The following is a 17,438-nucleotide window of genomic DNA, read 5'->3' as shown; positions in this document are numbered from 1 at the left end:
GACTTAGTTTCAGTTTTTCAGGTTGTTTTTTTTTTTCAGAACTTTGACAGTTCTGGTGTTTGCAGCACAATCAAAGATGAAGATGTATTTAACCTTGGATTTTATTACTGGCATTTTGAAGAGATGTTTGAAAGAGACCTGTTGGCATATGAGTCCCTCATGGAATCTCATGTTTACAGCTGTATTATTATTTTGCCCTGCCACTAGATGTTTTTACCTGCAGTAGTGTTCCTAATACAGTAGAAATCAGTTGATGATCATGAGGAATTGAGAGAAAGAGACTTCTTCATGTGTTTTATTCCTCGATGTAATGTGCCTGGAATGATACATATTCTATATAAAAGTTTCTATTCCCAAGTGATTTAGTCTATTTTAAAGCGTTTACGTGGTCTTATTCACAGTGTTGCTGTCAAGATTTCCTTTAAAAACTGTTGCGGAGTTTTGGTTTTTGGTTTGGAGGTTTTTTTTGTGATTATCCTTCTGTCCTGACCAATTATCTCTGCTCTCTTGAAAGGATAGCTTTTGTTACACAGCTTTTATTCCACAAAGATTCCTTACAGAATTAATTTTTTATGCATGTTAATACATGGATTTCAATTGCACATGCATAAATTACATACAGACTTGAAATAAAGAATCAGAAAATAAATTACTAATCCAGTAGTGGTTGTAGACTTTACAAGTACCTATCATGCTATTAATGGTTATGGTATCAAGTGCAAAGGAAGTAATTGCAAGTTAAACCCTACAGTGAGACAGGAATGAGCCTCACCTTGCAAAAGGGAGCGATTTAGAAGATCTGCTGTTTTCTTCCGCTTGGGCTTATATCATTCCTTTGCTAGGATATCAGTTCTTCTGCAGGAAACATCTCCTTTCCACATCTCTGAATCTCACTTGTTTTACAACACTCCTACGTACTCTGTAATTAAGAGCTTCTAATTTTAATTTAGTTTTGTCTTCTAGGGAGGTTCCTGAAACTAATAACTTCTACTTGACACAAACTTCTCAAGTCTTCTTTACACTTACGCTGTGTATACAGCAGTTGAGCAGTGATCATTTTTATCACCAAAGAGTAGAAGAATACCCCCAAGACAGATTGAGTAGGTATCACTATAATCATATAAGTGTTTAATTGTTGGTTGTAGGACATTCTGGAGTAACAACTTCATTAGAAAAGTAAAATTTAATTTTTCGTTTTACCACTTTTGTACTATTTTATTACTCTTTTTCTAGTGCACTAATCTGAGTTTCAAAAAAATCAGTTCAAAAAGTCTTGGGAATCATTTACAGTTGCATAATGCTTTGGTTTTGCCTAGGAAAAAACAAACATAGCTTTCAGATAAACATAAAAGCACCAGCTGTTTTCCTCGAGAACTTTTATTTCCATAATTGCCTTTGGAGATAATTTTACAAGAAGCAGCATATACTATGTGGAAATAGTTGAGATTAGGTTTACAATAATTCTATTACTGTAAATACAAAGACTGGTTTTCATGTCTCAGTAACTGCTCCAGAGGTTTACATGTTAGGGAAAAAAAAGGGAAAGAAAGTTCTAGAAATCAGCCCAGGTTCCTAATGCCAATTTGGCCATCTTGGGGGCCCTTTCTGGAATCCAATCTGATTTTTTACAGAGTTTTCTGGACTATTAATTTAATGAAAGGCCTGATCTGATTTCTTACTTTTCCCTGAGCAACTTTGCAGGAGCTTGATGGTTACTTCTGTGAACAGGAATATCTTGTCTCTCCTTAGAAGAGCAGACATCTTTACAAGCTCCATTATACAAATGTTGGCTTCTTAGATTGTGGATTTGCATTGGATAAAACCAGAGGGCTCTACATGAGCCCTGGTGTTTTTTGAAGGTGTCTGTATCCTGCTGTGTGACTGGGATGAACTGTTGAATCTTCCAAAAACAGCCAAAATAGTGATGTTAGTGTTGGTGGCTAAATATGCAGACTCAATCCATTGATACCTTAACAAGTTGCCATGGGAATGCTAAACGGAATATAGAGCTTATCATCCTTCCTCTGTTTCTTTTACTAGCCCCTGGCCCAGCTGGCATATGTCCAGGAAGCCAAAGATCTGTGTGCTCCAAGGGGGTTGTGCTGTCTGCTGGGCTCTGCCCAATTTCTCACACCTGTATAAAGGAAAGAAAGAGCCTGCACTAACAACATCATGGGAGAAGAGCACTGCACTATCAAATGGTGTTCTTGCTATGCAGCACATGGGAAAATAAATGCTGTTTAATACTCTAAAAGTGAAGGAGCTGAGTGATGTTATGTAGAAGATTTTTTGGGGGTACTGCGTGTCGTTTTATGTGTGCCCCTGTGAGTGACATGCAATTTCTGTGCTGCTGCACTTCTCTTGGATGAAAGGATTTGTTTAACTCACAGAGGCAATCCTTACATTTAACAAAGCTGGTTCTCCTATCATGATTCATGTCTCTCACTTCAAACCATCTGTCTTCCCATCTCAACAAAAAGTTGATTCCTTAAAATAATTTTGCCAGTCACCCTGTCTGCTTTCTTCCTTTTTTCTTCCTGCTTGAAATCACACTAATTTGGTTTTTCCAACACCAGTGGCTTCCTAATCTTTTGCTTTTGCAATGAATCACCCATCCATCCTCTGGTTTCCCACTCTTCCTACTCCAAGGCATCCCTGTTTAGATAGTTTTTGATTTATGAGTTTTGTGAGGGTGATGCAAATGGAAATAAGAGGAAATTAACTTCAGGTAGTGACAGATTTTCATGTTGCAACTTAATATATTAAGATTTACGTAATATCTGGTTGTATTTCTTAAAAGCTGGCTTTAGACGTGTAGAGTATGCGACTAAGTGGTGTGTGAAGTCTCCTCGGGAATGGTGGCTCAAATTTTCAGCTCTGACTTGTTGACAGTTTCTGATCAACATAATAATGAATATTTGATGCACCCTTTCCTATCCTGAGTCTTTCTTTCATCTAAATGGTGTTGGTTTATCATCTCACTCAGTATTCTGTGAAAGACCTTGATGAGGTAAGAGAGTGATATGAGGAGCCCATGTGAGAAATAGGACTGAAATGTGAGGAGGATGCCTGCGTGCTGGTGAAGAGTTCAACTGCAGGCCAAGACTAATGAGCAGCTGTGGCAGCACCTGTCTGCAGGATGTACAGGGACTTGTCCCCAGAGGTGCCTCTTCCTTTCCCTCCATATACGGAGTCTGTAGGCGGCTGGCTTGGACCAGATCCCTCATTTTTAGGTGGCAAAGCTGGGTGCCTATCCCCAGAACTGTGTCTGTCCAGAATCAGTGTGCTAGAGCAGGGATTGATGCCAAGCTTTTCCCAGACTGCAACCTAGCCAGCCATGGGAGCAGGGCTACTCAGGGAACCCTGCTTGGGGTACCAGGGGCAGGAAGAGCATGGTCTCACAGAGACATTTTCCTGTGATTTTGAATTCAGTTTCCTCCATGGGTACAAAATGCAGTCTTTCCAAAGCAAGCTGTGTCAGGGCTGTGTTTCATAACCACCAGGGAAAAATGGTTAAAGGGGATAAAAAGCTGGAATTATTGATTGAGTAGCATGGAGGGCAAAGCATGGCCTCTCTTTTGCTCATAAAAATACGGTTATTTTTCTCAGTTGTGAAGTAACTTAGGTGCATCTTAAAGCTAGCTGCTAAGGAATTTTTTCCTCAGGAAAACATAACAACTCAGTTTTTTACAGGTATATTCACATAGTAATTGCATGATACTAAAACAATTAGCTATTACAACTATATATTTTTGTAAATTTTCACACCTATAGAAGTAATATGTTAAGACTGGTGACTAAACAGGTTCTTAATTTTCCTGTTCTGGTTCCCATGCATTACACCTGTTTTTCACAAGGACAGCTTTTTATTTCAGTCAGTGAAGATAAAAATGCACAGCAAAGGACATGGTTAGAATTCATTGTATTTTAAAACAATGCATGACATGTTGACAGTTGTAATTCATTCTTTGGCACAGATTCCTGACACTTCTGTTCCTGTAAGAAGGGGTACTGTTTTTCTGGTTAGGAGGACAATTATTGGAAACATTCTAAATGAGAAAGGTAGAAGAGAGAAAGGTGGTGATCAGTATATATTGAAGAATATCCTTTGTGGAACTGTTTGGGGTTTTTTAATGTTTTAAATAAAAATTGTGCTGGTATTGGTCTTGGCTGGGTACTTACCTTTCGTAACTCAAAGGAAATTGATAAAATAAGCACAAAATCATAGATACAATCAAGAAAATGCCACAGGGCTAAAATCTAGTACAAAGCTGAGGAGTTCAGATATGACAGACCACTTATTTCTGTTACTGCACAAACTTTATTCCCTTTAAGAGTCTTAACTTCTGTTTCCTCTTTCTGTAGCGGTCAGCTTTGCTTACAGCTTGTCTGTATGAGAGGGTTACACTGGTGTCCGAGATCCCAAACTGCAGCTCCTTCAGTGTTGACACCTTTTTCTCATTGGTGTGTATCACTTCAGCAGCAGATTACCTAAAGAGAGGCATGCTAAGGACATCTGTACACCTACAACCAGAACAAATCAGCTCTAATGAAGAGTGGCTAGAAATCTGTCTGTGAATGCAAGCCCCTAAGATCATAACTAAAACCAAAAAAAAACCAAAACAAAGCCCAAAGGATCTCAGTAATGATGACACAAAACACAAAATAACAACAAAAAGCCAAACCAAGCCTTTATAAAATACCTGAACTTGCAAGGGGACTGTGTAACTGGGAGAGTTGTCACTGCTGTGACAGTCTGTCAGGACTTGAATGATACTACATTTAAGATTTTGGTATAAATCATTCCCAGTAAGAAAGATAACCTCTGGTTTAACTGTATTCAGTGCATGAATGTGGTGAAAAAATGGCTGATGCTTGACTGATGTTGTTTTGTCGGTTTGATTGAATAATTCCTTCTAGTAGTAGGTAGCCACTGGCCATCCTCACATATTATATTCTCAATCCCCAGTGATTTATAGTGACTGGAAAAATATATTGATTTAGATTCTGCTTCATTGCTCAAGCAGATTTATACTGTATTTTGGTACCACTTTAGCTTTTGATCTAATTGAAATCTTCAGGGATTTTCCCAAAATAATTCTCTAAATCTTATTCTTCATTAGTATCCTGCATTTAGCCTGTGTTTCAAGACAGATAAAATCCTGACTGTATGTGCATTTTTGCCTAAGTTACTGACCGCTTCTCAGTGATGTAACTAACCTAACTGGTAGACACTACAGCCCACCAGTGCTGCAGTGTTTTGGCTAATTAAAATGTGCTTTTGGTTACAGTGTTTGCAGCAAATCTCTGAGGCCTGTATCATGTACTCTTGGAAGAGTAGAATCTTTTTTAAATTTGCTTAACAGCTTTTAGGAAAACTTTTTGAGGATCTTTCAACAAAGGCATTTCACATGGCTTCCTTAATCATGTGAAAAACTAGGTTCACATATTTTTTATATAAAATTTTAAAAGTTTAATAGAAAGACAATTAGGAGATAAAATTAGGAGAAATAAAGTAAAATGTAAAATTATGGCTGGGTGCCTCAGCATTCAGCCAAGAGAGCACACCTTACTAACAAAGGATTGTCCTTAAAAACAGAACCCTACTACAAATTCATAAATTCTTATATATGATTCAAACATTCCTCTTAAGTTTTAGATGTTCCTTTGTTTAGCCCCTACTTGCCCCCTCACCCACAGATCAATCTTCTTGGCTCTGTTGAGGCTCACACTCCCTGATAGCAGAGGTTCAATAAATTCCTCCCTTGGAGCACTGGTCATTGCCGTCTTCATCTGGGTAAGATAATTTAAGAATGCCGGGGGGTTTCTGATTATCTTTTCAGTTTCTGGGCTATATGAACCAAAGCAGGTTTTTTTTATTTTAATACCATGCCACAGCCTAACACACACACACATATATATATATATATATATATACACATATATATATATATATTATACCACTATTTCTAAGTTCTATCAATAACAGAAATAGAAGAAACCATATTAATACATCAAAGTTTTCCAACATCATATACATGACATTCATTTCAATATTTTTGAAAAGCCAATAATATGTATCTATAACAACCTGAAGAATAAGCTGATGTTTCCCAGTGCAAAGAAGATGTTTTTGTGCTGAGCAGGTGACTCGATCTTCTCGAGTGTGGCCCGGCTAGCTCAGTGATGAGGTTTCTCTTCACTCGAGTTTCGAGCCAGCATATGTTTGTGGGGTTCACTGATTTTCTTCAAGAATCCAAGTCTATAGAGTGAGTAAAGAAATCAGGGGGGGACTCTCTCTCTGGTTTGCATTCCACAGTTTATTTCTGTTAAGGGGAATCCAAAGGACGAGAGACAAAGGATTAGGGGTCTGGGGGGTCTCTTTTAACAGGGTTTCTCGGAGGGAGGGAACATCAGAGAGAGAACCAATTATTTTTCTCAGTTAGTACACCTTACAAACTTTCTACAAATCAAGGTTAACACACCAAGATAAGAAATAACAGACACTAACTTCTTCAAATGCCCACAAAGGTGTAGGAGTATTCTCCACAGAGGGGCAGAGGGGGAGAGAGGGGTGAGGCTGGTTTCCTGGCAACACAGGGGGGAAAGAAAGGGAAGGCAAGGTAAGCATGCCCTCTCAGATTCCATAGCTCAGAGGCATTCTGGGACAGGAAAAACAGAGTTACAAACTTCCGTATTAGAAAGAAGGGTTCTCTTGGGCTAAAGAAACTTCAAGCAGCTGGAAATGCCAGCGGGGTCCTCTCTTTACTCTATCCGGCCTCTTGCCGTGGGGCTGAGGAGAAAAACTTCAGTAACCATGGTAACTTGACTCCAGGTAAACAATTAGGAGAAAGAGAAGCTGGGGGGGAAATCACAACTGAAAGATGGGAAAAGATACATTTCAAGCTATCAAGTACAACAAGCAGGTTTTCACCAGGCTGCCCGTTATCCTGCCAAGCCCAGTAGGGTCACTGGGATGAATAAACAGCTTAAGAAAGGGAAGGATTTTTCCCTGATAGCCTAAGCAGCAGGGTTTTTAAGCTCCCATGCTACAAGTGCTCAGACAGGCAGGCATTTAACCCCCTGCATCCCACAGACTGCCCCATCACTGTTGCCAGTCCATGCAGTGCCTGGCAATGCTTCTGCAGTTTCTGTAACAGAGGGAAAAATTAGCAATGATTCAGTTTGTTTTCTTAGACATGACTGCCCTCCCTGGGCTTCAGAAGTAATTTCCAAGGTAGCCAGTGCTATTCCCACACAATCCCTGGTCTCCACTCCATTGTAAGCATCTCTGCAGAATGCTGTGCCACAGCTCATGACCCAGACCAAGCCACCCTCCCCTCTTCCAGGCTGGCTTTAGCCCAGGCTGGTTCACAGCCCGGTCTGGATGGTGCAGGGGGAAGCAGAGAGAGAGCTAAAGGGAGTGCAGGCAGGCAGCTTTCTGCAGGTGTTACTGGGCCCAACAGGCAGGGACAGCCCCTAAGAGTTCCTGTTTCTCCCACAGCATTCTCCTGGCAAAATTGGCTGCTCATGGTTTGGACTGGTTCACTGTTCACTTGGTAAAGAAAGCAGCTGGATGAGCAGACCGAGTGAGTGCTGGTGAATGGAGTTACCTCCAGCTGGCAGCTGGTCACTACTGGTGTACCCAGGGCAAAGCACTGGGGTCACACCTTAAATCTTGTGTCCAGTTCTGGGTCCCTCACTGCAAGGACACTGATATGCTGGAGCATGTCCAGAGAACAGCAGTGTAGGGAGTGCATGTCATATGAAGACTGGCTGAGGGAGCTGGGGTTGTTCAGCCTGAGGGAAAGGAGGCTAATAAGGAGACCTTGTTGCTCTCTAAAACTACCTGGAAGGAGGTTGCAGCCAAGTTCAGGTCACTTCTCCCAAGTAACAAGTGACAGGATGAGAGGTAGTAGCCTCAAGTTGGATCAGGAGAGATTTAGACTGGATATTAAAAAAAAAAAATCTTTATAGAAGGGGTGGTCAGGCATTGGATCAGGCTTCCCAGGGAAACAATGGAGTCACCATGCCTGAAAGCATTCATTAAGTATGTGGATGTGGCACTTGGGGACATGGTTTAGTGGTAGACCTGGCAGCACTTGTTTAACATATGGACTCAATGATCTTAAAGATCTTTTCCAACATAAATATTGCTGTGATTCTTTGTTATCTCAGGCATCTGACATGATTTTTCTTCATACATTCAAGCCTGATGTCTTTAATTTCCTAATCATCTGGGTTGTGACAGACTTGCAAGAAAGGTGAGCCTAAAATCGATGCACAGCTTGTTGGCTTCTAAGTTTTTATGTAATTTTCTGTGAGATACCCACAGTGTTCAGCTCATGTCTAATTGGTGCTCTTCCTGGATGGCATACAATGTCCTTTAACAAGTCATAGGACCTTTGAAAATAATTTTAAGTAGCCTATTTGAGTCTTTCTGTATTTTCTCTGATAAAGGATGTTGTTTGATGCAGTTTATTTTTATGACAGTCAAACCTCATGTTTAATAGGGCCCTTTTATGCTTCAGGCTTTCTTTTGGCTCCTGTGGTATTGGATTGTGTGGTGTTCGATGCTCCTTTGCTTCTTTGTATTCAGAACACAAAAAGCATAGATCTGAAATGCTGCTCACTGGATACGCCTGAGAACCTAAGGAGATGGTAGCAATGGCAGGTTGCAGACCATCCCTTTCCTGCAAGCCATTTATGTCTGTGCAAAGCTGTGCAGCCCATTTTGGTGGTGGTAACTATTGGCATTGTCAGTGGTTTCAGTAGTATTTGGCATTGTCATTCCAGGGTTGCTATCATCACCGTCAAGTGATGTGCAAGGTGATGGAGAATCAGAACAGGGAAGAAGCAGTGATGAAAAAGATCAGTCCAGTGGCTGTGTTTCATTGTTTCATGTTCTGTGGATCTTTTTGGACACTACTGCAATTTCTAGAACTGGAGCCCAAATAAAATGTTCATTAGCAGAGCTGTTCACACGTGATAAATGAAAAAGTAAAACATAACATGGTCGTAAACAGGGCTTGCAAGTCTCATCAGCAGAACATTAAAACTCAGCTCTTAAGCAGATTATAGCTGGTTTATGTTCTGGATTAAACCATATACACACACACAGGCACACCTAGGCTACAGCAAGTGCCAGAGCTTTGATACCCACTTTTTCACAGCAGTGCCACTAAAGACATGGTCACCTTGCTTAGTTACAGAAGAGCTTCCTTGGGCTCTCTCCTATCTGTCCATTCACAGCTGACACTGCTGTACACATCCTTCTAAATTAGTTGACAAAATGTTATTTTAAGTTGTTTCTTCTAATCTGTCATTTCTCTATGCATCTAACAAAATATGGCCCTAACAGGAGGGGTTTTATTATTCTTAAAATCACCAAAGCTCTGTCTAGCATGAAAAAAAAAAATGCTTTCATGGAAGGTTGCATATTGCACCCACTGCTTTTTTGTTACTTACAATAGCAGCTAGGAGATAGCACAAAATGGATATACTTTTATGCTGCTTTTCCATATAATACATATATATACACACATTTACAGGAAGTCTGTTAGGATATATACTGTGGTTCTCTGGCTGCCAGTCTCTTAAAGCATTGATTAACTATGGAAATAGTACGTGATTTTTCATGGTCTCAAATTACTTTTAAAAATGGGTTTGCCTGAATCCTTCTTCTGTAATTGAAAACTCTCTTTTGGACTTGGTTCAGTTGTGTCCAGAGGTACTGAGGCAAGTAAAAGATTTTGATGGATTAGGAGAGGTCAGAATCATGACAGTAGCAGGGGTGATGAACTTATTTTTGGGAGAGCATGAGAGTCTGCTGTAATCCTAGTCACAGACTCCTTTTGCCAGCTGCTTTTCATGCTTTATCTTCTGAGCTGACATTTCACAGAAGATAGATGTGATATACACACACATCCATGTGAGTGCGAAACAAAATCAAGTCAGGGAGATACAGACCCCTTAGAAGAGATTAGAGATTGGAAGGACACAAAGTAGGTACTGATACCATTACAGGAGAAAGTGATTAGATTTGAGAGGGGTGAGGGAGATAATGCTTGTGTCTCAGAAATCTTTCTGTTGCAGTACTGTGTGGCACAGCAGCCTTATTTTAATGTCTTACCATGCCACATTAGCATATTTCAAAACTCATCTCAAATATACAGACAGGTCAGAACGGACTTTGTGTTGCTGTGCACTGGGAGGCAGGCACTAGCATCTGTCTGTGGTTTGGTCCTCAGTTGTCCTTGCTCCCCAGTGTAACTTCCAAAATGTCTTTGGCTTTGTATTGTGGCATCACAGGTCATCTGCAGCAGTAGACAGCTTAAAATGCAGGCAGGTAGTTGGCTAAATTTTTCAGCTCAGTGTTCCATTAGTCTCCCTGGCATCTGCAATGAAGAAAGTCTCGAAATGTCAGAAGAAAGATCTGAGACATGAGAAGGAAGGCTTTGCTTTCTCCAGCACGTTCCTGAAATAACTGAGCAACAAAAACACTCTTGCTGTACATGGAAGACTGTCAAGTAGCATTTCTGGACAGTGAAACTTTTATGTAACACAGATAGCAGCAGATTTTACTTGAGTGCAATGATACATTTGTTTCTGTAAGATTTCTATCTGATGTAAAATTTGTAAGTGTAATGGAAACATCAGCTCAACTTTTTCATCAGTAGTCACAACAGAAAGGCAAATGTCAGGAAGTAGGAGGAAAATAGGAAACGAAACAAGGAATATTACTGTGCTACTGTATAGATCCATGATGTTTCTACAATTTGTGTGTGGTACACAGGTCCTCACATCCCCAAAAAGAGGTAGCAGAACTGGGGGATATGTGGGGAGGTCAGCAGGGACAGTGAGAGTACAGAACTGGCTTCCTCAACTTGCAGCAGGTGAGGTAGTGGGACAGAAGGGAAGCATGATACAGGTCAATAAGATCATGAACAGCATGACAAAGGTGGAGATGGTTGTTACCACCTCTTCCACTATGGGGATTTTGAAATACCAAGTTTAGGTAGTGGGTAAACAACAAAAGAAAATTTTTCTACCCTGTGTACAATGGCTGTGGACTTCCTTGCAACCAAATTCTGTTTATCTGAGTTCAGCAAGATGTTGGAGAGGTTAATGATAAAGTAACCTTTTAACTACATCCATTAACTCCACTAACTCAGCAAGGAGAAGCCATTAACCAAATCTCCTATTCAGTGCTGGAAGCTGGATATGTGTGCTTGCTCTGTCCCTGTATACTTCCCTATATATCTCCTTCTGGCTGGTGCAGGTGCAGGTGGACCTTTGATCTCACCCAGCTTCTTGTATGTTGTCATGTTTTTCAACACTTCCAGGGCAAAGTATAAGACCTCTCTTTTCAGGTTGTAACCGTTGGAACTGTCTCCATGACAAATGAAATAAGAGTAAATAAAACTAAGGGGATAAACGAAATATTGAGGTTACAGATTAATTGTAATTTTACAGAGTGGTCTAATACCACGTGAATGATGCCAAAATGAATGATGCCAGTGATGAATGCCAGAAAACTGTCAGGGTAGATGGGACTGCCATCAGGTGCCTTGGAAGTGGCCTGTTTGATTCCTGCAAGGAGCTATTAGAAAGGCAGCTGTGAGGAAGTTTAGTGCAGACCAGAGCCCAAAGCAGTCTTACATCAAAGTGTTGTATTACAGAGGTTGTCACTGTCGTTTTAGTTGGCATCTGCTATGACTTATTCTCCAGGCAAGCACATTAACTTGCAGTTGAACAGATTTCTCTGTCCGTGATTCGGTTTAACACATTATGAAAACAGTTGATTAAATTGTGATTTATCAAATTGCTGTATCTCATATTTTTTAACTTATCGGAACATGTGCCCATACAAAAGCAAGGGCAGGAGGAAGAAGAAATGGGAACAGCTCCGTAACAGGTTTGGTTTTGTGGAAGGAGGGGAAGAGTAGTTTCAGAGAGGCACTTCTGAGGTTGTCAAGGTTACAGGTACCTCTGCAGGTGAGTGGCTTGGGAATTCTCTGCTGAGAATTGGCATCAGTTTTTTCCTTCCAAGATAAAAAAAAATTGCATTTTAATTAGATTGTTTCCTTTTTCAACACTGAAGCATAGCATATAAGTAATTAGAAACTTTCCACAGGACCAGTGAAATGATTTTTTAAAAAAATTACATTAGCAGCATTACCCCAATAATATTTTGAAATTTTTTGAGTTTTTAAGTGTTTCCAAGATGAGGATCTCTTCATAATTGTTCAATGAATTAACTACCTGGATCTGTCTTCTTAGTTCTTTAGATCCAGTTAAAATGTTGCTTTTGGAAACTAGGATTCTCTGTTTCAGATGCAGGGAAGCCAAGAGCTGCATGCCAATCTGGTGCTCAGTGTGAGAGCTGAGGATTTGCACTGAACTTGCTGCTTTGATACATTGCTGCAGTGGCAGCAACAGTGCCTTAGCCCTGGGAAAGAAATCTGGGCTGATACAATCATGGTATGGCTCAAGTGGAGTCTGACAGCACCAGTTGAATACTTTAAGAAAACAAACAAGTAGTGGTAGATTTCAAGCTGCACTCAGAATTGATACAATATATCATAATGAATTTTCTGCCAGATTTAAGGTGATATGGAAAGATCTTCATCTGCTGTAGAGAAGTGCAGCACCACTGACTGCCTTGGTGCTATTTAAGTGTACGTAGCTGGGGCCAGGAAGTTTATACTACAGAGCAAACCAGCTAGTGCTGCACCAAGCAAGTACCAGGTGCTGAATTTGGGCAGAGGAGTGGTGGAGCCAAGAAGGAGCTCAGAAAGCAGTCAACCTCCTTTGTAGAGCAAGGAGAACAAATTCATTGCTCCTGCAGCAGCAGCACCTAGTGAGAAAGCCCACCACTGCTGTGGGGTTGGAACAGCCAATTTACTTGGAAATGCTTTTTCATGTGCTAAGTCAGGTAATTTAGCAAACTTAACTCAAAAATAGCTTACCTTTTGCGAGTCTTGCTAAATCAATATAAACTGCCCAGTTTTAAATAAAGCAGTAGTTTCAGCAAGTGCCTTGCTATTGGGGCAGCTCATCCAATCTGAATGTGAAGGACCTCCCTCTCCAAAGGGAGACTGAGAAAAAGGCACTCTTCAGCTTTTAAAACCGGCCTTTGTGTGCCTTCTGTGCCTCCTGGCCTTCCCACTGTCTGTTCAAAATCCTCAATTCCTCAGTTTCCCTACTGTCCTTTTAGATAGGCAGAGAATCATCACTGTCCCTCCAACTGGACCTGATGATTCTTGTGGGTCTCTTCCAACTTAGAATATTCTGTGACTGTGTGACAGGCAGGGGCCAGGGAAGAGCTGCAGGTAGCCAGAGCAGCCCTTCACCAAGGGTCCCCAACAGTGCAGTCCCACCTATACCCCTTCACTGCAGGCTGGTCTCATCAGTCCAGCCATGTAAGTCTGTGTCCTTTGTCTGCTCCTCAGAGGAAGAGGAAAGGGATGAGCATTCCCTGCTTTGTGGGAAGGGAGCCACTGGACACCACGAGTGAGGACAAGTTAATACAGCTTCAAAATTGAAGGGTTTGGGGTGAAGCTCAGAGTTATTTCCCCTAGAAGTCTAACAGTTTGGAGAAGTATTAAAAGGAGAGTTGTGGAATTATTTTCCCTTGTTTGGACACTGTATTGCACTGACATTTATGTGCATGATGTTGCAGTAATCCAGTCAGTTCAGCCTTTTCATTCATGACCTTTTCTGTAACATTACCCACAATGCTGTGTGTGATATTGCAGAGAAAAAGGTGAGGGCAAGGATGCCAGCTGACTGTTGTCAGCTTAAGTGCTATGTAAGATTTGCACTTACAGTAATGATGGGTGCAAATGCAGAACCAGAAAGTGGGCAATTTTCTAAGGAAAAGTTCCATGGTACTAAAACATTTGTTGCTGCCATTTTTTTTTTCAGGTCCCTTTCTCAGGTAGGTGGTTATTGCTCTTCTGTAGATTTACCAAAGCAATTACTTACCCCCATATAAAATAGTTTAACAGTTGAGGTCTGACTTGTTGAATATTTACATTAAATAACTTTCTGGTGTAAAAAGGACTCATCACACATGACAATGAAGTGTTGCTAATAGTGACTGGAGGCTTTTACATTCTGAATCCGAGTGAATAATATCATGTGTGTTGCACCGTTTTTACTTCATTCCCCAGTTGGTTTCTATAACCACCTATAACATTTACTTTTCCAGAATAAAGTAAATCCTGTACAGGGGATTCACATCACTTTTTTTCCTATGGTGCCTTTTAAATAGTGTTTAAATTTCAAATGGTCTTGTAGGTTTCATACAAATTCTCCATGGAAAGTAGATTCTGATTTTAATATTTTAACTCTTTATATCATATAGCTTTGTAAATCATGGGGCTATTACAGTCCAGCAAAACATTCAGGTGTCTTAACCTAATGTGCAGGTGAACTCATTTTGGGATGAAACTTTATTAGGTGAAAGAAGAATACTGTATTTCACAGAAACAGAAGTATACAGCTCAGCATTCAAATATTTTTTAAAAAGTTCCACTGAGGACAGCGTGGTTAACTCTGCTTTACCTTGGCTGAAACCCAGGGCACCTCCAAGTGTGCAGTGGGGGCCCAGGAGCATTCCTTCCACCCTGAAAGTCCTCCTTCCAGTGTTTCCAGCTCGTAATATTTTGCATGGACAGACAGATGGAAAGAAAACAGAGAAGTATCACAGTAACATTAGGATAGTAAAGCAGGTGATTTTAGATGAGATATGCTGTATTTTGCAGTACTTTATGCATCCAAATGGGCAGGAAGTCACCCAAAATTGTGGAAGAAGCCACATGTTGGAGATAATTGCCAACAGTCAGTTCCAAAACTAGAACAGGCTGCCCAGGGAAGTGGTGGAATCACTACCCCTGGAAGTGTTCAAAAGGTTGTGACACCTGGGGATATGGTTTAGTGGTGAACACAATAGTGCTAGGTTAACAGTTGGACTCAGGGACCTTAGAGGTCTTTTCCAACCTTAATGATTCTACAGTCTATTATTCTATGAAAACGAAGTATGGGTTTAAATATTCAAAGCATTAAGGAGTACAACTTGGGGAAGCAAATTTGTGCAGGTCTTGCAGAACTCTTCTAGATGTAACTCTTCAGTGAGGAAAGGCTTGCTTTATGGCCAATTTGGCATCTGATTCTCAGGCTGTTGTGTGCACACAAAGACATAACCTGTTTCTATGAGGTAATTGCTAAAACTGATTTGTGAACTATTTTGTTTGTGCTTTAAAATGCGCAGCCCAGGAGGTGGGCTACATTTCCCGCAAAAAAAGAAGCCATGCTCTTTGGTGCAGGTCTTGGACTAAACCCTCAGCAATGGAAGACTGAGCCCATCTGAGTATGGCAGACAGGCTGGCAGTCAACAAGGGTTTTGTGCATCCATAGCCTTTTGGAATTTCAGCAGTGTCAGATCAGTGTATCCTGGTTCTTCCTACAAATCCTGCCCTGATGACAGTGGTGCCAAAGTGCTGTGAAGTGGCCAGGCTGTGCCTGAGCAGCTGCTATTTGTGCTCATTGAATGGAGGGGCTGAGTTCCACTGGGGGCATGACAGTGGATATATATGTGGTTGGAGGGTTTAATGCTGCTCTGCAAGTGCATGTGGATTTTCAAGGCAGAAATAGACTTATTTTTAGGCAGAAATATAGATAATACAGCCCTTGCAGCCTTCTGCTTTTTGAAAGAACCAGATTGGTCTTCTGAACGTTGTCCTGGTGGGTTTTTCTCTGTCTCATCCTTGGAAATGAAGTTATTTCAGTGTACTATGAAAAGAGGTGTTTGTAGACTTGCTGACTTACATAAAAGTCATTTTTATTTCATTTTATACATGAAAAGTGTCCTTATTCAGAAGAGGCCGAAGCTATTACACTCTGCGGGAAATAGACTATTTTCTCATGAAAGGGAAGATAAACTAATGTGATACTATGATTACTACAGAAACTAAAATGCTCGCTTCCAGCAGGAAAAAAGTAATAAATGTATAAGTGGCTCCCTAGTAGCTTACAGTAGCATTGATGAATTATCAACAGCTGGTATTTTCTCTGGCTTCAGTCCATGTCCATCTTCACCATCAGGGTGTGCCCAGGTCTCTGTCACAGTTGCATTTTTATTGCACCTTCCTGCACGGAGGGCAGAGACAATCTGTACCAGAAACATCCAGCCACTGTGGTGGGCTGGGTCCTTGCATTCTTTGCTGCTTTTATGGCTTTTGCATGATGCCAATGTTTGTTTAATGTGCCCGGCATTACTCACTTCTCAATAGATTTTCCATGCCCAGGTCTAGGACCATGCTAGGCTGCATTGCAGTGTGCTGTTGGTGTCACATAATGAACTCTCTCCTTCTTTCAGGCCCAAACTGTTTTGCAGAAACCCTTGTCATTCCAGCAGGCCGGGAGGTGAAAACTGATGAATGCACTATATGTCACTGTACTTACGAAGAAGGCACTTGGAGGATTGAACGGCAAGCAATGTGCACTAGACATGAATGCAAGCAAATATAGGAAATCTACACATCTACGGACTTTTTGTGTTTTTTATAAAATATCCCACAGTGCTGAGAACCCAAGATGATGCAGGGAAATCCAGATGAGAAGATTCTGGCAAGGAGGAACGAGTAAAATACTGATATTTTGTTTTTCAAAGTAACATAATATTGCAAGGCAAAAAAGTGCATATATTTAAAACGTTTGTACATAAGAATACCTGTCTTAAATGTGTTATTTTCAGAGTAAGTACACTAAAATACACTATAAAATATTCTATGTATTTCTATAATACCATTATAGAGCTTAAAAATAAATGTTTTATATAGACAATACAGATTGAAGTACTGTATCATTGCCTCTTCTCTCATATATATGTACCATGGCTAAAACATTATATTTCTGTTCCAGTTTCACTATATAAGGGTTTTCTTGTGTGTCTCTTGGTTTTGTTTTGGGTTTGTTTTTGTTTCTTTCTGTTGCTTATTTTGAGTTTATTGGGGCAGGCAAGAGATAGCGCATGACAAAACTTTGACATTCTCTGTTTTTGGAAAAAAGAGGAGAAGAATAGGCTTTCAGAGAACATGTGTTCATTTATGAACATAAATGGGCTACAATATAGAGGTGAGTCAGCTCCATATCTTAGTTTTACTTGTGCTCCTGTCTCCTGCTCCACAGCCAAGATAACTTGGAACAGTGGGTAATATGAAACTGGTCTCTCATAGCTGCTGCTATAAAAAATTATTCAGAGAAATTCAATTCTTAATATTAATTTCAGACATAAAATTTATCAGCAGGGCAAATATTTCTGTGACATAACATGGCATCACCAAGCTGGTGGAAGTGATGGTAAGTAACCACAGACCATCATTGATGTGATGCATAACGGATATGGAGAAGTGCAGCTTGGAAGGGCTACA

At 40.5% G+C, this 17,438-nt stretch overlaps 1 protein-coding gene across 7 annotated transcripts in view; it reads left to right on the top strand.

Annotated features, from left to right (window-relative positions):
• VWC2 (von Willebrand factor C domain containing 2) overlaps nt 1-16,840 on the top strand; it is a 57,712-nt gene extending 40,872 nt beyond the window's left edge. For 4 of the 7 annotated variants that reach the window (XM_088058270.1, XM_088058267.1, XM_088058261.1 and 1 more), the window contains one exon: nt 16,385-16,839. In XM_088058270.1, the coding sequence (XP_087914396.1) occupies nt 16,385-16,536 (152 nt within the window). In that variant the 3' untranslated portion in view covers nt 16,537-16,839. Of the gene's footprint in view, nt 1-16,384 lie in introns of all 7 variants that reach the window. The other 3 variants (XM_005527847.3, XM_088058274.1, XR_015773006.1) reach the window with 2 other exon arrangements.
• Nucleotides 16,841-17,438: the final 598 nt, after the last annotated feature.

This window comes from Pseudopodoces humilis, chromosome 1 (assembly GCF_049639895.1).
Source record: "Pseudopodoces humilis isolate 2021_Gansu_Grassland_sample_001 chromosome 1, ASM4963989v1, whole genome shotgun sequence".
Taxonomy (NCBI): Eukaryota; Metazoa; Chordata; class Aves; order Passeriformes; family Paridae; genus Pseudopodoces; species Pseudopodoces humilis.
The sequence above is the reverse complement of the archived record's forward strand: the minus strand, read 5'-3'. Positions and strand labels throughout refer to the sequence as shown.